The sequence below is a fragment of the Platichthys flesus genome, chromosome 11 (genome assembly GCF_949316205.1).
Source record: "Platichthys flesus chromosome 11, fPlaFle2.1, whole genome shotgun sequence".
Lineage (NCBI taxonomy): Eukaryota > Metazoa > Chordata > Actinopteri > Pleuronectiformes > Pleuronectidae > Platichthys > Platichthys flesus.
This window is the reverse complement of record NC_084955.1, coordinates 17,342,889-17,363,505: the sequence shown is the minus strand read 5'-3', so window position 1 is coordinate 17,363,505 and position 20,617 is coordinate 17,342,889. Positions and strand designations below refer to the sequence as shown.

General features: G+C 43.8%; 2 protein-coding genes across 3 annotated transcripts in view; both read right to left on the bottom strand.

The window, feature by feature from the left end:
• Positions 1-56: 56 nt before the first annotated feature.
• On the bottom strand, positions 57-9,143 carry si:dkeyp-69b9.6 (zinc finger protein 384). Of its 2 annotated transcripts, XM_062399493.1 has the most exons (4): positions 8,763-9,136; positions 8,219-8,332; positions 5,811-6,459; positions 57-3,695 (listed from the first exon to the last, which is right to left on the bottom strand). In XM_062399493.1, the coding sequence occupies exons 3-4, from the start codon at positions 6,025-6,027 to the stop codon at positions 1,327-1,329; spliced, it is 2,586 nt and encodes an 861-aa protein (XP_062255477.1). In that variant the 5' UTR covers positions 6,028-6,459; positions 8,219-8,332; positions 8,763-9,136; the 3' UTR covers positions 57-1,326. The 2 variants fall into 2 exon arrangements, with proteins under 2 accessions (XP_062255477.1, XP_062255476.1); XM_062399492.1 differs by having other exon boundaries at positions 57-6,459; positions 8,763-9,143.
• Positions 9,144-16,192: 7,049 nt separating this feature from the next.
• Positions 16,193-20,617, bottom strand: part of LOC133965559 (protein shisa-7) — a 7,988-nt gene continuing 3,563 nt past the window's right edge. The window contains exons 2-6 of the mRNA XM_062400169.1: positions 19,115-20,617; positions 18,232-18,386; positions 17,767-17,832; positions 17,296-17,481; positions 16,193-17,124 (exon numbers count right to left, since the gene is read on the bottom strand). The exon at positions 19,115-20,617 is cut by the window's right edge and continues 872 nt beyond it. Of these exons, the coding sequence (XP_062256153.1) occupies positions 16,193-17,124; positions 17,296-17,481; positions 17,767-17,832; positions 18,232-18,386; positions 19,115-19,881 (2,106 nt within the window). The 5' untranslated portion in view covers positions 19,882-20,617. The remainder of the gene's footprint in view (positions 17,125-17,295; positions 17,482-17,766; positions 17,833-18,231; positions 18,387-19,114) is intronic.

Here is a 20,617-nt window from a genome sequence, read left to right as displayed (position 1 = left end):
ATCATATTCTGGAGATTGCAGTAGGTTACTTTGAATCAGAAAAGAAAGGAAACAAATGATTACACTTAAGGTTTATTCATTGCTGAAATATAATCAACTACTAACTTCTCAGTAAATAATGTGATAGAAATCTACTAAAAACTATTATTTTTCTTTAGAAGAAAAAAAAACAAAGGCTTGACAGGGGTATGACAATTTCATATGTGAATAAAGTGACAAAATGTACTTAAAACTTATTTTTCTTTAGAAGAAAAAAAAAACAAGGCTTGACTGTAAGAATATGATTGCAACTCAGCAAAAAAGTAAAAAGGTAAAAGGGGTTAAGTATAAGATTGGTATGAAAACTGATTGGGTTACACACAAATACATGGAATATTACTTTTGTTTCTATCATGATAGGTCCATGTCTTTAACACGCCGTGAAGTACAGTAGAAATAATCATTGCTAAAAAGAGCATACAAATAACATGAGATAAACATGTGTTACAGTCCACTTGTTTAACCAGTTCTTAATCTCTTGGTATAAAAGCTAGGAATATCTCAAATAAATGCAGTAAAGTGAACATAATAAGCAAGGCGTTAATAAGTTTCTTCATTTTGGCAGGAGAGGGATCCTTGTAATGCTAATTACCAGCAAATTTGACATTTTATCTATATGTGATTAAATCACTAGGGAATATAGAGTAACTTTTAAATCAAGTTTTACACTACAAACTTTCGGGGATATACTGAATAAACCATCACATACTGTAGGAGTGATTTTACAACCTCAGCAAAAAACTTGACCAGAGAACAAACATGCACAGACAAACTATCAACAAAGGTCTTTGTCTCCATGTCCCTACTCCTAATAAATGCACTTTACATTTAAAAAAATTCCTCAGAGCCTCTACGTGAACAACAACAAGACAGAGTACACAGCAGAGACGTTTATCATACAGCAAAATGTAGCAGGGATTCTAGTTATGGGAAAGATAGATACATTAGCAGGTCATTTCAACTAAACTTGTCTAGTAACTGCACAGTGTCAGCCAAGCATAGTGTCAATGCACTTAAGGGGTTAATGATCCTATGCAAACAGTCACGTCTTTAAAGACATCTTCCAATATAAACTGGAAGAATATCTGGTGATATTTTATTGGATGCTCTACAGTAGTTGTTAACACACTCATTCTAAAAGTCAGCAGAAAACATGTCAGTCAACAGAGACACGAGGCGTATTCTCCTCAAGGCAGTGGATGCCTTTTCATGTCCCTTTTTCTCTCACCTTCTCATTTTAAACCTGAAATATCCCTCTTTTATGCCAATATTCAGATGCTAAGTGGTTCAGTATCTGTATGGTTCCTGTAGGAGTGGCATCTCCTCCTGACCCTGGAAGGCCTCTCCCTCTCCTGGTCTTTTTAAAAGCCTAAGCATCGTATCATCACCTCGCTGAAGTCCTTTAGCCCTGCGGCGGCAGGACACCTTGTGCCTGTGGAGAAGTGTAGCATTCCAGAAGCGAGCAGAGCAGCGTCGACAGGAGAAAGTCCCTTTAGCACGATGGGAGGCCCGATGGACAAAGGCCGCCAAGGGCCCATGAGACTGCTTCCCACATACACTGCAGCTCAGTCGCTCCTGAGTGGTCGAGACTTTTTGTGAATGTTTAACTGCCATGTGGACTAGAAGTCCCGCTTTGCGGGAAAACACAGAATTGGGGCATATAGGACAGCCAAAACGTTTCACAGGGACTTTGAGTGATGACAGGATCTGCACCTTCATCCCCCCAGTGTTGACAAGCTTGTACCCACCACCACCTGATCCTCCTCCACGCCTAATTGTCAAACGAAGAGAGCCTTGCTTTTTATTCAACTGCCCTCTTATTGTACAACTTATCTTTCTCTTCTTTTTGCTTCCATCATATCTCACTAAATCTTGGGAATCCCATTTATTTTCCCTCCAATCTCTCCTGTCGGACTTTTTTTTTTTCTTCTTGAATCGTCTCATATCATCGTTTGATAACTGGTTGCTGCAGTCAAGGTGTTGGTGGGACTGGGTGTCTGACTGATGATGGAGATGATGGTGGGAGTGATGATGATGGTGATGCAGATGATGATGTTCAGTAGAGGGCAGTTCCGTAAGCGGCTGGAACGGGGCTGTGGTGTGAAGGGTACGGCTACGGGATCCAGCTGGGTATATGTGCTCTCCTTTCACCCCAGCTGGGGAATGTGGATGGTGTGGGGGCATGATTGTGGAGTTTGGAGGCAGAGGCTGCGAATAAGATGGAGCATTTGAGGCTGAAGGCTGGGCTGCTGCAGCATCATAAAAGAGGGGGGAGTAACCACCCGGAGGTTGTGGGGGTGCCTGTTGGTGGCTATGAGTCACAACACTGTGACTCTGTCCTCCATGACCCTCTGCAGAAGGAGCCAGCTGTAGCAGGACATTGGTGGCAGCCTCGCTCTCTGATGTTGACTGATTAACATCACTCCCACCTCGGTTGTCTCCAGACAAACTACTGCCTTCTTGTGGGTTAGATGTTTCAGCACGGGTCATCCCATGCTGTGACTGCCTGTGTCTTGTGAGGCTATTGGAGTAGGCAAATGCTTTCCCACATACCTCACAGCAGAAGAGCTTTTCCCCCCCGCCTTCATGAACCGTCTGGTGGTGAGCAGTCAGATGGAAATGATGGCGGAAAGACTTCCAACATATAGCACAGGTGTACAGTCGAGGTGGAGGTGGGGCTTGTGGTTGGGGTGGGGGTGGAGGCTGGGGGTTGGGGTCTTGAGGCTTGACATCTTGAGAGTAGGGGTAATAGGAGGAGGTGCTTGGTGCTTGGTTCTGGCTCCTTTCCTGGGCCACGCTACATTGAGGGTTTGGGTTAAAGCTGTTAAGGCTCTCCGGAGCTGGTGTTGTGGGCACCTCTTCCAGCTCCCCTTTCTGGTGGAGTTTGCTGTGCCTCCTGAGGCTCTGGGAGTAACCAAACTCTTTTCCACAAATGCTGCATTTATAATTCTTTGCCCCAGAGTGGACTGTTTGATGCTTGCTAAGGTGAAAAGCCTCTCTGAAATACTTTCCACAAACAGTGCAGTGATGGGGCTTTTCTCCAGTATGGATGCGGTCATGCCTGCGTAAGGTCTCACGGCGTGCAAATCCTTTGCCACAGACACTGCAGAGGTGAGTGCGTGGGAGCCCACTGGGCCCCATTCTGGGGGTGTACTGCCTACGTTTGGGGGGCTGTCCACCAGCTGCAGGATCTTTCTTAGCTCTGGGTTTACGCGGCCGTTTTGGTTTGGAAGTAGGATTCTGTGGGTTACTGCTCATAGCCTCCTGGCTCCCACCACCTCTGAAATTCTTATCCATACCAGAGGTGGATGAAGGTGAGCCCAAAGGACCTAAACCAAGACCACCTAGCAGACCTCCTATGATGTCTCCCCTATCATCCCCTCTATTTCCACTGTTACTAGCTGCTGTTATCGCAGAGATTGCATTATTGACAGAGCTAGTGACATCATCCTCTGAGTCATCCAGTAGAGAAGAAAGGGGCAGGTGGGGCTGTTGCTGAGGATGGTGGTGCTGCCCGTGGCTCTGTGAATGTGGATGCAGTGTTGGGGCCAAGGGTGCCTTTCTCAGAGCTGGGCCTGGCATCCCACTTCCACAGGGGGAGGCACCAGAGTAGCATGGAGATGGATTACCTTGAGAACGGTGGTCATCATGGTAGCCTGTGTAACGATTCCGAGAGTAGTCAGTTGGGTATTTACCATCTGTTCTGTCCCCTTCATTTGAATTCCCTCCCCTTCCAGACTGAAACAGACCATCACATCCTAAACCTGATTTTGGTTCTCCTTCCCCCACAATGATAACACCATCTTCTTCCTCAGTTTTCCCATAAATAACCCCTCTATTGCTCTGATAAGTCCCCCCTCCTCCGTTACCTCCTCCGCCTCCTCCCCCAACTCTCTCCTCACCATCAGCTCCTGTCTTGCTGCCCCGTTGTTTAGGTCCCCTACCGGGCTTGCCGCAGGTGCCTGAGGCAGCATGGTTGAGAAGAGATGTGCTCTCACGGAAGGCACGGCCACAGGCGGGACATCGGAAAGGCTTTTCCTCATGTATCTTCTCATGGCGTGTCAGTGACTCTCTACGATTAAAAGCCCGAGAGCACGTGGAGCAGCCATATGGGCGGGCTGAAGAGTGTAAAACTCCATGTTGCAGGAGGTGCCCTTTTTTCTTAAAGGCTTTGCTACAATCAGGGCAATGGAATACTTTGTCTGGGCTAGAACAAGAATTGGATGAAGGTTGGATAGTTTCTTGGGTCGAATGGGGAAGGCTTGGGTCAGACTGTGTTTGATCCTGTGCTTTAATGTGAATAGGGTTTGGCCCAGTATTGGTACTAGTGTTAGAACCTGCTGCGGTTGGCTCATGCATGCGTAAGTGCCTGCGAAGGCTTGAAAGGTGAGGAAAGCTTTTGGCACACTCCCCACAGCTATAAAGGGGCTCTGTCTCTGACTCTGTGGGGTTGGGCTGCAATAAGCTCTGGTTATCAGATTTAGAATGGTGAGAATCATTAGTAACCAGTACTGAGGCAGCAGTGGAAGAGGGTGCAGAGGAAGAGGAGGAAGAAACAACGGATGAAGATGAAGATGACGAAGCAAGAAGGGATGATGGGTCTCCACCCATATTTGACATACCAACCCCACTCCCAATTAAAGCTGGTGGCTGACCATGACTTAGTCCTCCATTACTACTAACACTGGGATTACTGTGGCTGCTGTGCCCATGGCTGCTGCTGCTATTACTATTGTTTTCAGATTTTCTCTGTGGCAAATAACCAGCCATAGCTTTCTTTCTTCTACTGCTGTGGCTACCACTGCTACTACTTCCACCTCCAGTACTTTCCCCTTTACCATCGTCCTTACATAAGGATAAATGAAGGGGGAGATGGAGGGGCAAACCTGCTTCCTGCTGCATTAGAGAAGCTATCTGATTTGAAGAAAGTACAGGGATGCCCTGAAAGTCAAAGCCACTGAGTGATGAGGGTTGGGGGCCAGGGTGAAGCGGGTGGTGAGGATGAGAATGAGAGTGAGGGTGAGAAAGGGTATGAGGTGGAAGCTGCTGCTGCTGCAGGGGAGGCTGCTGTGGTGTGTGCTGTGGCTGGCTAGAAGAGTGGCTATGTAAGTGAGAGGAATGCAAAGCAGGAGGCGGTGCGAGGCTAGTGCTAGGCTCCCCACCAGTCTGACTTAAACCAATGCCTAAGTGATTATGGGTTCCCTGTTGAACAAGAAATTGCTCTAAACTAGAATTAGCAGGGACCCCAGACAGGAAATACTGATTAGCAGCTAACATGCAACTAAATTGTTGGTGAAGGCTGCGTGCATCAGACTGGGCTCCAACTAACTGGTGTCCCAAAGAGCTGACTGCACTGCTGCTGGAGGGGTTATTAGAGGTGGCCACGGAGGTTGAAGGAGAAGGAGAGGAGGAGGAGGGACCAGGTGATGCTTGGGGAACAGAGAGGCCAGGATGCAGAGGAGGAGGGGGTGGAGGTGCTGATGTTACTAATCCTCCTAATCCCCCAGCACTCCCACTACTGCTACTACCCCCAGCAAAGTGCTCAAAGCGGCCTACACTTGGGTGTAACTGCTCCTGTGCTAGTGCTGCCTCAGACGGGTGGAAAGAGCGCAAGAACTGTGGGTAGACTGAAGAATGGCTTGAGCTGCTGCTGCTCATCTTGCTTGACTTTGAACGAGAGCTTTGAGATGAAGAAGGCTGTTGTTGTAAAGGTGGGGGAGGAGGGGCACTCATCTTGGCAAAAATGGAGGCAGAATCAGAAAAGGCGTTACCTCTAGACCCCTGCAGGGGGCCCAAGCCAAGTCCAGACAGAAGGGCTCCAGAAGATTCAGCCTGCTGATGCTGCTGCTGCTGGAGTTGATGCTGGTGAAGTTGCACTTGCTGTTGATGCTGAAGTTGTCGATCTAAACCAAGGCCTTTGAACTGGTGGGCCTGGTGCCCACTTAACATCTCTATAATGTCCAAATTATACTTTCCAAATTGGAACATTTCCCACTCACTGGCACATGGGGGTGCAGGGGCCAAACCTCCAGCTCTAGGAGCGGCCAACAATGATAACTGACTGGTGAACGACAAACTTTACCCAAAGGTTGAGTTATGCTACTTTTTCAGAACTACTCGAATGTCACTTTAAATCTAAAATTCCTTTCTCCAGATTGTTTACTTCTGGTGCTGCTACTCCCACTTGATCATCCACGGCCTGCACTCTACTTCCAAAACGAGTGGGGTAGCCAGGAAGAAGAGTTTATGATCAAAGGGTAAAGTGTCTTTTTGACAAGTAGACGAGTTCCACCTAATTTCAAAATTGCTTAGAATAGCTTTATTGAGAAGCAGTTCTTGTTGCCTTTGAGTTACAGCGTTGACATTTTCCTTCATATATGCAAGTTTCCTCATCCGTGTTCAGCGGAGAAGCTCTTAAAGCTGAAAGAAAACAAAATTCAAACAGACACGACAGTCATAGAGGGGAACAGTGCTATGATTCATAATACTTTACTTACTATGCATTCAATAGCAGGTTAGAGGCTAATAATTGATTGTACTGGCTTACTTGATCTATTCTGCTATTTGCCTGGCTCATACTTCTTATTGTCGTGGGCCAGTACATATATTTATGTTGGGTGAAGACATACATATCTCATCAGTTCAAATCTTAATCTTTTATAATAACTTACCATGATATCAGACCTGTTGCCAATTCTTTTTTTATCAGTACTATGGAGGCAAAAGTTATTTTCAACATTCTTATTGTTTATACATCTAGCTCTTAATGGCAGGTTTCGGTGCTTGTATTTATCCAGTACCACATATGTATTGGATGAGACTATGGCAAAACATAATGAGGCATGGCAGTCTTGGATGAAAAAACACATTATACAGCAGAGGTTTCACTTTTGGTAAATTGCAGGTGTATCTGTATGTGCCGGCTAATTTGGATTATGCCCACTCTACTTAAACTGATGGAATCCCTGCTACATTTGACCACTACATTAGATGACTAATTGTTATTACTTCAAGGAAGTTCACTCTTTTCCTACGTGATAACAGAAAAACACACAAGCAAATATTAAAAAAATGCCATTGCCAACTTAAAGCCGTTATTGAACACTTCTCAAACTAAAATCTGTGTTTCAAATAACATAAGGTTAAAAAAAGACTGGCTACATTGCACTCTTGAATTTTCTTTAAAATATACTTTTGTGGCTTTTATAGTTTTACTGATTCACATTTTGATAGAACCAATTATCACAATGGTAGAGACTAGAAACATCTAGCTTCCCTTCTCATATTTCTGCATACCTCAAATTGGAACAATGTCAGTCCCTTATCCAGGTTTTCCATTTCAGCATAAACACATTCATTAGTCATTAGTGTTTAACTTGACGTCAGGGAGAAGCAAATGCGGGTCTACCTGTCCAGCAAAAAAATGTTAATTATGTTCATACGATGCTTAGGCAAAATGTTTTTTGGAACCCTCAAGTGCACCATATAGGCACCTTTGAATGTTTCACCATTGACTCTTCTCCATTATTTTTGCAGTTTATTACTAGACAGACCAACACGCTCAACACGGTACAATATTGAGTCCACTATAAAACTGTCAGTTTCCTTTTTAGCATAGAATCAGTGGACATAGAACGAAGATCTCTCTTCTTTTGTTTCATAGATGTCTTCCAAGGACTATTTGCAGTGGGCATAATGGCGGATAATTACAGTGTCATTTGCTGTTTATTACCTTACCATGGGTCAAGAGGATGATTTATCAGCAGATATTAAATTAAATCCATTCAAACTGCACATACTTAAGGCTAATTACAGTCCATATTTGGACAATGGTTCGTTTTTATTTATATTCATAGCACTTAGCTGCATTGTTGCTACCTGTTCAGATATTAAACCGATCTTCTCTCATGAGCAATAACTATTAAGAAGAATTATAACTCATCTGACACCAACTACCAACAATATGAAGAGGTTAAATATAAGCTATTTAACTATAGAGCCACTTTTCATCTGCAAAAATGGCGAGGAGAGCAGGTCTAACTGTTGCGTTAAGTTGCGAGTTGTTTGATGCCCGTTGGGATAGATTGTTATTCTCCGAATGAAGCTCCTTGAAGTGCACTGGCTACAGTAGCATCACTCACTTTTGAATCTCGCTTTGCTCACCTCGTGAAAATCTTACCGTTTCCTCTGATCGATGCGATGAAGCTGGGGGGCAGTGAGCTCCTCTGGCCGATGCGGGAGAGAATCTATCGTGTGTTCGGCCGCTTCTCATGTTACCGTAGATCAGCGATTCCTGCAAAGAAGGGCAGAAAAACATGCTAAAGAAAAACACTCATGTGAATCCCCACTCCGCTGCACAATGTAAACATTAGCAGTGCGTTCCGGGCGCAAGTAATAACGGACGCACTTGAGGCGGCATCCTGAGACATAAACATTGCGAGTGTGGGGAAAAAAGGAAAAACATCGGAAGCGCTCGAATGCAAAAGTTCGAGGTTTCTCCTCGTATCATATTCACACCGTCTCCCCGTGTTTAGCAGCCTGGCGCCGCACACACGCAGTCCACAAGCCCCGCACACAACCGCCGCGGCTGCCGCTGCTGCTGCTGCTAACGTTAGCCGTCGACCCGAAACCGCTACATTAAAAGCTTGCAGGCGGCCGCTAACATCACGACGCCCGCGCTAGCACGTACATCTGCGAAAGTTGTATTAGCGGGGGATGTTTACCTTCGCGTTCCGGTGGCGGGAGCACGGTTGCGGATGGATGAGGCCTGTCACGCCTTCTTCTGCTGGCCGCCTAGCTAGCAGTCGCCGCTTCCATTTCTGCGTGCTGTTTTCCAGACGTTAGCCAGAGCCATTTTCAGTGATGCTGAGCTCGGTGCGCGCTTCCACCGCAGAAATCAACGCCGTCGGGCTCCGCAGCTTCCTCCTCGACACTTCATCTCGACAGGCGGCGCCGGCGGGAGCTGTTCGGCCGAAGCTTTCGACGGCCGCGAGGGATTTGGACGCTCGGTGGCAATATTTTTGGGTAAAAGTGAGTGACGTGTGCTCCCTTAACATTGGTCCTTTCCGGCCCTTGTAATATTTCCGGGTAGCAGCTGTGGGGCTCACGACGGATTCACCGTTTGGTTGCACGCTGGGTTAAAACGAGGGTCCGGTAATGGTGCACATTTACACTCACACACTCACGCACACACACACACAGCACCAAGTCCAACACAACGACACTACACAACACAACAAAACACAAAACAACAGTCTCTGTGGGAGGTTAAGGACTTTTCTCCGGGCTGTCGTGGCAGATTCCCCGCGGGCCTTTGATGCTCTAGGGAAATTATATATGCGAACTCTAACTGTTACAAAATAAAATAGGTTTGAAAGAAAAAATACAAGATATTTAGTGAAACATTTTTAATAAATGTCTCCAATAATATTTATGCAGGTGTGACACTCAATACGATAATAACCATACAGCACAGTTTAAGACAGTGTCGTTAAGTGAGGATAAATCAAAACCGATTTTATTAATTTAAAAGTTAATATCAGTTAACTCTATAATCACATTTGACACATATGCCTTCAATTTATATTTGCTATGACAAAACTTTGCCTTTTTCAACAGAACCAGTTTTTCTGGTATTCAAACTAAGTTGTTTCTTACTCCACTGCATAACCTGTAAAGTTAGCTCCCAGGCAAATTATGATTTACATATAAATATATTGTGGGTTTATAAAATATGATGTACTTAACATTGAAAGTTTAAACTACATGACAGTAACACTCTCTTTCTCAACCCACATTAGTAAACTGCTACCGATATATAAATGCATCTGTAATAACAAACCAACAACTGTATGAGCGGCTATAAATATGTACGATTACATATTTCTTATTTAATTAACAATATCACTGCAGGACCTTTATTAAAAATGGGACATTTATATTTTAGCAATATTGCTTCTTATATATCTTATATATCCTTTTGCTTTATGACTCTGGTTGTATGTTTGGGCTCATTCTCATCCTGCAGAATTGTGGGAGCAACCAGAGCCGAACATCTCAACATCTTCAGGTGCCTCAAACGTTTGCACAGCCCTATACACAGCCCTATAGGTACATGTTAAATGTGCAACGTCTGCATAATGAACTGCGTCGTCTGGGTGCGCTTGCCGAGGAAAAAATTGTTGTTGTGCTGTCACATGCCAGACCTCCAGGGTGTGACCCCCTTAGTGTGAATATTATTTTCAATAAGTCATAAGTCAGTCTGCGTTGATATATGCCTCACAGACATATGTATAAAGTATATACTGTATAAATGAATTGAAGAATGGGAAAGCACGTCTGACATAGTTTGCATAAACATTAAGAACAACATTAAAAGTATATTTGATGTCATTAAAGGGAAATCTGCACCACCTCCAGTCTTCTGTCCAGTTTTTGTATTCACTGTTTTATCCTGATATTAAGGACATAGGATATGAAAACACACTAATAGTTCTAAGAACAAATAACAGCAACAGAGATTTTACATTAAATGTTTCTTAAATTTATTAATGGAGATGCATATATGCACATAGAAAAATCATTGCTGATCCTTTCGCAGTCTCAGATGTTCTTCATTCATAATAAAACTGCATAAGTGAACAGCTGTAAATCAACAAAAAACGTTGTTGGATCAATATAGTGATTAAGTCCCATGTTATGTTTGACAATTATCGAATCATAAGTTATGTTCTTCTAAAGCTGTGAGAAAGAAGTTGTTTAAAACACAGGTACAAACCTCAGGCTGAATTAAAATGCAATCATTTCAATCACAGAGACGTGAGTAATTCATCTCCCTGATTTTTAAGGATGGTTAATCACGCCTGGGTTGAGATTCTAATCATGTGCATGAACAACGTGGGACACAGAATATTTGGATCCGGACAATCAAAGGTCCTGAAATCCTGAATTCGCTCACACACACATTTGTAGTTTGTGAAATAAAATCTTCTTTCATGTTGGCTCTCTCAGTTGCAGTAAGCGACTGCTCATAAACTGAGCATCATTTGTGGGAAAACAGGTTCTCACTTCAGCAGATGTATGTTGCATCCGCTCATAGTGTGTGTAAATGGTGGCAGGTGTTGGACTGTGTGGGCAGGTTATCAGCCATGAACAACCGTTAGGAATTAGTGCCATTAGAGTTTTGTTCCGCTTCTCCAGTAAACTCCACATATGCTGCACTTCCCGTGTAGGTAGTAGTTAAGTGTTATAACATATTACACTCAAGATTAAAACCTTCAGTGACTATTTGTCTCAGAGCCGAGGAGCCACCGAAACCTCCTGCTGGTGAAATGTGAAAATTACAAATATTACAGTCTTTGCAGAGTGAGGTGCATCCTCGGCCGGCATTCAGTGCCTAAATCAAACATATTGTTATACCCCTCGTGCACGTCCTGTTGAAATGATTGTACATCCGCACATCTGTTCTCTTTTATTTAAGCCTGCATACATCTCAGTGCAATAAATGTATTCACAGGAGGATTTATATATGATCTCTGTAACCCGGATCCCACAGTTTGTACAGTGTGATATAACTCCGGTGGCCCAGTGCTTCAAATTATATGAGGACAATTTCCCCTTTTCATTTAATTTAGAAGCACAGCTGTCCACTCCTACTGGTGCTATATGGTCGTACTGTGGCTTACACAATATCTCGCAGCCTGGAGAGAGGGGGATTTTATCAAAAGCTCTGTGTGCTCACTATCCTACTGAAGGATTTTTATCAATATATGGCTGGCTGTTGCTTCTGGTTTGACCCTTGTTTTTTTTTTAAGCTTTTTATTCTTGTTTCTTTATAATGTAACATCCCGGTTGGAAACTTGACCTAAAGTGAGTGTGACATATTGGCAAAAATAGAGAAACTACCTCAGGCCATCCAGCAGTTCAGGCATGTTCTTCAATAATAACCGTCAATGTCATGTGGCACAAAATGCTGTCGATGATAAGTGGATTATTTAAAGTTTATTTTACCTGTATATCATTTGGATATATTAATATTCTGCTACTTCAAAATTCATCTCCACTCCGAGTCATAGGAAAATAATGTACTTATGACTCAACTGCATTCACCTGTAAAGTTCGCTACTTAGCAGATTAGGATTTTACATATAAATATATTATGGGTTTAAAAAATATAATGTGCTGTTACATTGATAGATTCAACTATGACAGTAATAATGTCTTCCTCAACCAACAATAGTAAATGCTACCTGCATACAAATGCATCTGCAATAACAAACCCAACAACTGTGAGTGGCGTTAAGTATGTACTGTTACATATTTTTTATTTAAATTACATTTTCACAGCAGGACTTTTATTTACAAGGGGACATTTGTATTTTAGCAATTTTACTACTAAGTAAAATAACATGGATAAGAATACATTTAAGTTTTTCTCCTCTGAAAATGTCTGTGTTGCTCCACATTTAACAATGTGTTTTAATTCAAGAAGAAACTCAATTTAATTCGATCTTTATAGAAAATGACTTCTGCTCAAGATAATCCAGAATAAGCACTGTGCAACAGGTCAACTTCAATATTGATTTCAGATCTATATAATTGGTCTTAGACGGATAGGTCTCTTCATAATAAATAGGACCTATGTTTCCCTCAGAGATTAATAATGTATAATTAAAAACATGTATGAGCCTGGTTTACACATTGCAAATCAATTATTAAATGTTATATATTACCTTCACTTATAAGTGAAGTAAAAAAAAAGGAATGTCATGCTCCATAATGAATGACAAAACATTTTTATTTTTCCACCAACTTTATTATACAAATTCTGTGTAAGTCACTGTCGTATCCAAGGGGATCAAATGCATCAAGCAATAACAAAAGGGTTGTTTTGTAATTTATATGAAATTAAATCCATGAATTTCCTTACCGGACATTGTCCCAGATCGTACAATTCACTGTAAGCAATGCTTTACATTTCAGGTGGCCATGAACCATCCCCACTCTAAATGAATCCATCGTGGTAAAAACACACACCATATTCATTCATTTCTTTCTGATCTCGCCTGTGTATTAGTTCTCAGTTGTGAAAAAGAAGTCACCCCTGTAGCCATGTAGGAGGCTACAACAATAGAAAGACAACAAAAATGCTATGAGTTTGGCACTGTACAATTCAATAAATACTAACACATAGTTTGCGGAATCCTCAAATTAATGTCGAAGAGATCACTCAAAATATTCTGATTGTACTAGCTATACAAAATACGATACTTGCACAAATTAGATTAACCATTTATAAAAGTGTGACGATGAGTCTCGATGGATATGGCTTGTGAGATATTACAGACTTTGCTACAGACCTTTTTGTGGCTCTATTAAAAAATCTAAAACTACTTTATGTCATCTGTCCTAATTCCCTGAAAAAGACACTGCGCTCAAAGGTTTCCGTCAGCCCTCAGGTTTTTCTCCCAAGGTTTATAGTAAACATTCAACCGAACACACATACATTATGGCATCAAGGTTTTTTCTGTGTGAACAACCCATAGCAAGTGGATGGGTCAGGCTGCTGCAGAGGAGACAAGGGACTGTCTCTCCCCTGGTAGCGTTACTAACGTCCGGCCTGTCCCACACGCCTCCGCCCCTCACAGGCTGTTAAAACACCGTCATACGTTCAGAAGGCTGCAGATTATTTTAATCGATGTGTTTTGTAACCAGTGTGGAAACCGATGAGTTATCACTTGAGATCAAGGAGTCATAAGGCCGATGTCTAGACACAGTACATACAGCTGGAGAAACTGGCCATAGAAGCATGGGTGACCTTAAAATCCGGGCATACTGTAAAATGCCTCTCAATGAAATGGAGCTGGCATGCATCAAGATTTAGAAGGTGTTTTTTTTTTTACTTGAATTTATGACCAGATGTATGAAAAACTAGTCATGAGAACGCTAGTTATATCTAAAAACAATAAACACTTAAATCCCACCAAGTAAAAGAACATCACACCATAAGATAATTGTTAATAATAACCATAACAGTTATAATAATTATTAATAATAACACTCCATCATATTCAGAACAACTACATTTAGCACTGTGTATAGGAAGATTGTCCGAATGAAGTCTGTCTTTGTGTAGATCAGCGTTTAAATCTCTGGATCCCTCCACACGACTCAACAAAAACCGAGCAGGGACACGTTCCTCCATTGATCTGTGTAATTCCCTCTGACTTCTGTCGATTAAAGAAAACTCCTCCGCTCTCAGTGCCACCTCTCGACGCGCTGATCACTCACACCTCCAGCCGTGCTCGTACAGAATGTAAACCTCAAGGACGCGATACAAAGCAGGTCTTCGTATCTGGTGCAAATATCAGGGGGGTAGATTTGTGCAAAGTTTTGTCTCCGTCTCTCTTTGAACTGTGCTTTGATTGCTCTTGTTTTTAGTACACATTAATACTCAATACATCATGACGATATCAACACGAAATCAAGAGAAAGAGATAGCATCTTATATGGACCACAGATATCACATACTACAGTATATAGGATAGGATAGCCCTTAGTATTGATAAGCGTCGTTATTGATGTTTTTTTTGTGTTATTTTTTTAACTCTTTTCTCGTTTTAAACTCGTACTGGCTGAAGTGCGTTATGATACAGCGAGGTCCTCGTCTGGAGGAATGGGAGGGGCTTCCTAACCACCCGAGGGTCTCATGGCTGCAGGAGCCACGCAGGAGGAGACGGCCTCGGCTCGCCCTCTCTCCTGACTCAGAGGTTTGTTTGTGTGGTTTTCTCTCGGCTCGCTCAGAAGCCGATCCGTTGACTGTAAAAAATATCACTGACTCGTATAATTTGTCACCTGGCGAGAAGAATAAAATGGTGATTGTCAGACCAGCTTCTTCTGTGGTATTCTCTTTGTATCTCCATAAATGGCTTTGAAGGACAGTTGTGTAAGTGCAACCCCTGCATCATGGTCTATTCACTTGTGCTCTGTGGAAAAAACCTTTGCTCCTCAACCTACATTTAAGCAAGTTGCCCTTTTATTGGTAAACTGAACACGTCATTCTGTTTTGTAATCTCTTGACTCGTGTGTGTTAATGTCAAGATTTTGTATGAATAGGAATATTCTGTCTGATGGCTCTTTATCATTTGGTAGCCCACTGGTCTTACAGGTTGGGAAACACTGATGGGAAAACTTACCCATAACGTAGTGTAACATCATCTTACACTTGGGCAGTGTAACAGTGATCAGAGTGTGAGGTCCTCTGGGGGTTTGTTTTAAGGTCACATGGAAAACTAGGCAACCCAGGCGTCAGATTGGTAGTGTCGGTACGTCTGCAGTTCAGATCGGGCGCAGAGTCCCGCCAGTGGCGTCAGGCTGCTGGGTCCCAGTCGGTAAACACCCGCCACCTTGTCCGCTTCTTTACAGAGGAAGCAACTTAAAAGCAGTTCTGTCTTCCTGTGTCCGGACGAGGTTGGTTGAGCAGAGTCTCAGATCTCAAAAAAAAAGAAGGAAAAAGAACCTCACCAGGCACACGGTTCGTTCCGACTCATCTGGTCCATGAGGCTCTTTACCTGTGAGATTCAGTTTAAAAGAAAATCGTAGATGGCGAGGGCTGGGCGGGTTGACAGTCAAGCAGTTGATTGGTTCAATTCCCGATGAATATCTGTGACACAATATTTCCACGTGGTCCTCCTCTTCATCAACCTCTTTTTTTATGTCATCTGGTTCCCTATCTAATATGGCTCCTGAGTACTTCTTGAAAAACATATATATATTTATATATATATATATATATAATCAAAGCATGAACGACACCTCTATTGGTTTTGTTTCTCCCTTCTCGTCAGTCTCTCTACAAGTAATGGCACCGCTGTATATGGCAATATGGCAAATTCTGTTACAAAATATGGCTGATGTAGGCTATCACATAATTAGAACAGATATTCCCCAGCTATAATTTTAATTAAGTAATCATATTTAAGCTATTTAATTACAAGATAACACTAATTTGAATAGCCTAAACACATTATACTATTACTATACTTTATACTTCTAGTTGTTTTTCTTGTTGTCGTATATCTAGTAGTTAAATGCAGGAAGGTGATCTATTCCCATGCCTTACACGAGGGGTAAACTCCACATTAGTCCCGCCCCCTCACACCGTCACCTCGTTTTTACTCCCTGTTCTGATCCCCTGACTGCCTCCCCCACTTCCTCCTGACCCCCCGCCGCCCCCACCCGGGATGAAATGTAGCTGCTCGATGGTGTTCTGCCTTTTCGCTGCAAACGCCATCCTCCTGGCGCTGTGGCCCCCTAGTGTTCCCGTTCCCATGACCACCCCCGCCCCGGGCGTCTCCCCTGCCCAGCCCATGCCCCCGCTCATGTGGCCCGTCATCGGCGCGTTCCTCTCCTGCTCCCTTCCGGACGTGGGGTGAGAGTTCATCTTGATCATGTGGTGCCGGTCCAGGGAGGGTGTGGCGCAGACGTTCTGCTGGGACTGGGCCTTCTGCTGGCGAGGCAGCGTGGGGACGTTGCCCCCTGTGTGGGCGTATGGATCCCCAACACCCATACCACCAACCCCCATCCTGTCTTCCAGGTGGTCTGGTGACATGAGCAGCCGCTCCTGTCTATCCTGTCGCTCCTGCCGGTCCTGGGCCTTGCGGGTGAGGGTCTGTGTGTTTGAGTTCTTATTGGAGGCCACCATGGCTTTGTAATACTGGTGTTGCTGGTTCTTGGACAGCCGGGACAGAGTCCCTGTGTTACCAGGGACGTCCCCCATGTTGAGCAGCTGATCACTGGACTTTACTTTTCTTGGGTGTTTGGACAGAGTGTCGTAGTTGGAGTTGATGTACTGTGGTTCCGGGGGATCCAAGGGGTAAGGATTGGGGGTAGGTGAGGCAGGCATACCAGATGGCTGCGGTGGGATCCATGGGCGAGCTGCGTGCCTGGGGAGGGTTCCTCTTCCACCTAGGGTGTAGTCTCCCCCCCAGTGGAGGTGATGCTGGGAAGACTGGAGGGCCGGCTGGGCTGTGTGAGGCCGGCGCTTGGTGGTGCAGTAACCAGACGAGTACTCATCAAGACCTTTTTCTGGAAACCAAACAAAACCAGGGTAAATAGAATCATCAGATAATTTGGGAATCCTGCACTTTGTGCCACAGTGTCACCGTTCTCCAGTGCTCATCCGACAACACTGTCAAGGGAGCTAGGGGCAGACATGCTGGAACATTTGTCCTTGTTTCTCAAAATGAAGGAACTCACCGAGGCGTTTGAGCGAGGAGTATCTGTTGAGCTCTGGCTTGGTGGCGCTCTCATAGGAGGGAGGCAGCTGAGCCAGGTTGTGCAGGGAGTGGTGGAAGGACGGCTGGGATTTGGTGTTGTTGTGTTTACTGGAGAGCAGGGTGCCCCCAGCTGCCAGCTGAGCATTGTTCATCCGCGGGGTGCGCTCTACGGAGACCACAGGGAGAAAACCGCTGTGTGTTAAATGAGCTTCGCCCCCTCTGGATATAGCGCCCTGCACGTAGCAGCATGTGTGAATCTGCTAACATTTATTGGAAAAACACAGATTTTAACTCTCGCTTTCAAATCTTACACAAGCGACCAAAGCTAAGATAATCGTGATTACTGTTGGGATGAATGAGAGCTTAAGACGAACCTGAATTAAAGTAAATGAAGCATTGTGGTGATAACATGTCATTTATTCAGGTGCCAGGCTTTCAGCAGCTGCCTTACCGATGGTTGCGGTGTGTTTGGGACTGGAGCCTGACGATTGGATGAAATTGTGCTGCAAATTGCCCACTGCAAGAAGAGAAGAACAGAAGGTAATCAGCTCGCAAAATGGATGTCAGGCAGTTTCAAGCTAATATGCCTTAAAGATTACGGCAGTTATGCTTTCGCCTGTATCACCTTACCTACATATGATAATATAAGGCTTATATTTAATAAACATTTCTGCCTCCTAACCTTATACTTGAATTCTGGTGTGGAGAGTTAAGAGAAATACTGAGGATACAGATCTCTATTTATTACACACCACCTTCGAGGATACTTATTTTCCTTGTCTCAAAAATATGAAGAAGAGACAAACACACACACAAATTCCTCTGCATACAAAGGATGCAGTGACAAAAGCTCTGATTGTGTGTCAAATTGTGCTATTCACTGTGCTGTATGCTGTGAAAAGCCCTGCACCCTCACATCTGTTGTCCTTGGTGGGAAGTCCTGGGGCATAAAGATTTTTTGGAGCTCTCCCCAGCGTCCCATGTCCGTCCCCCACAGTCAGAGCCACGCTGTTGTTCCTCTCATCCTGCTGAACCGGACTGGACTGGTGCCGCAACATGTCAACCAGGGCTCTGGTGGTGAAACAAACAAAGACAAGAAGGAAACGTGAGATTAAACTTGACAATAATTGCCTGGATGTGATATCAAATCAGTTTCTACCAACATTATGAAACCATTGTAATTTATGATTTAAGACTAGGATCATTTTGTGGTTGATTAGTTTTTTCCAATATCTTATTTTGGACATGAGATCGTTTTTTATTTGATCGGCGAAAGCTCATTCATATTCATGAGAGGATAAATGCAAAATAATAAAGATTTTTTTTATATTAAAGTATTAAAATAAATAAAGTCTTTGTTATTTTAATTATTTTATTTTCTAAACATCCATCTTCATTTTTCCAATAAAGTAATGCATTTGATTTATACAGGAATCAGCCGTTATCTTTTTTTACAATTAACCTGCTCGTATTCTGAAATATGAATTTGTCTAAAAATATTTATAATAATATTATTTTAGTGATTCAAAGAATAGTCCACCACTACATATTGTTCTACTGTCATGGTCCTCCACCGGCCAATAAAAAAGGAATTTACATACGTACAAAAATGCTCACATATATAAGATAACAAGCCCAGAGGAAATGAAAACAGCAGCAGCCCCTCAATGAAGATCAAATATGTTTTAACTGATGACTAACAACATGATTCTGAGCCCAGAATGAATCTAGTCCATTTATGGAGACTTAAAGACCTAATTTCATTACAGTATTCACGTATGGAATGAAAGAAACCTCACCTGGGCATGTTGAGGTCCCTCTGGTTGGCCTCCTGTTGCACCTTGTTGAAGACCACCTTGATGCCCACAGCGACCGCCACCATGAACACGATCACGCCGCCGATGACGAAGCCGGTGTTGTGGCTCTGTTGCTTCAGCGGATCGAAGTCTGGGTCGGGTAGCTCATCTGATAAATCCATGGTGTCTGTCTGTGGCTTGGCCCAGTCTGGAGAGTCATAGTTTCGACAGCTGGCCTGGTCCAGTTGTCGGGTACGCTCTGGACAGCAGAACCGGTAGTGGCAGGTTCCACAGCAGACCACGAAGCTGTCCTTGGAGCAGTTGAAGGCGGTGTCAAAGTGTCCCATCACGTCGTAATACCCCCGACATACATCCATCCATCCATCCATCAGCTGTGGTCGAGGGTGCGGTATCAGGGCTGCGCCTAAGGGAGGAGCAAGGGCGTTCTTCGCTGTAGTCACAGTCTTGGGTAACATGACCTGGGGCAGGGGCCTTGGAGGCGCCTCGAGAACTCCCTCTGAGGTCTCTGGAAATGTCTCAGCCGTTTTGGTCCTGCCTTGGAGAGCAGCTGGCCTGAGATTGGCCTGGATGGCGAGGAGCAGGAGCGAGGGGCTGGGGCCCCTCATGGGCTCCTCTGTGAACGGCCTGCCTGAGGGGTCTGTGTGCTCAGGAGGGAAGGACGGAGAGGTCTCCGCAACAGTGGTAATTGGGGCAGTAAGGAGGGAGAGCAGGGAGACAGCGAGGACTCGGAGATTGGTGGTGGGCGTCATTTTTACATGACTAAGAGATCTATTTTCTGTTGTTGAGTCAATGCAGTTACAACGCTGTATCCGCTTGTGCAGCTTAACCCACTAGAATGCCATGTGAAATATTCAGGAAGCATGCACAACCTTCTGAATATTGATAGCGTATCAGTAGTTTCATTCAGTGAGGTTCCGATGAGAAATTTGAAAAAAAGGTGGTTTTGTTTTGGGTGTTTATATTATGTAATAGGAGAATAGGCCAGGAACAGTACAAAATGGAACACTATCAAAATCAGTTCGTAGGAACAGTTGAATTAAAACTGTTTTAATTTACAGCTGGAAAGGAACTGTGTAATGACTTCATCAGGAGCACCTCTCGAGTCCACAGCACTAAAATGGATGCAGCTCTGTAAAGACGACAAGCTGAAGACAAAACTCGTCATGCTTTTAGTCTGTAACGTCTTCTTCTGCACGTCCCACTGAGCAACACGACATGTGTCTGACGCTCTGTGCTGAATGGAAATATATCTTGTGAGCACAAAGCCCAGTAGAAATCACTAGCAAGTATTTTTTAATAAAATATGGCAGTCCCATACATTCCTGGGCTGACTGTGGCACTTCCACAATAGTCTATGGCCGATGCTTTGTCAAATGTAAACAGTTATCTATTTTGTTCACTCCTCGATGACTATTTCAGTTCGGCACTGCATACATTCAGAATTGGCACTTGTTTAAGATGTGAGAGATTATTTTCTGGAAAAAA

Coding starts and splice junctions, on each gene's coding strand:
- si:dkeyp-69b9.6 (XM_062399492.1), bottom strand. CDS start 6,027: ATGTTCCAATTTGGAAAGTATAATTTGGACATTATAGAGATGTTAAGT.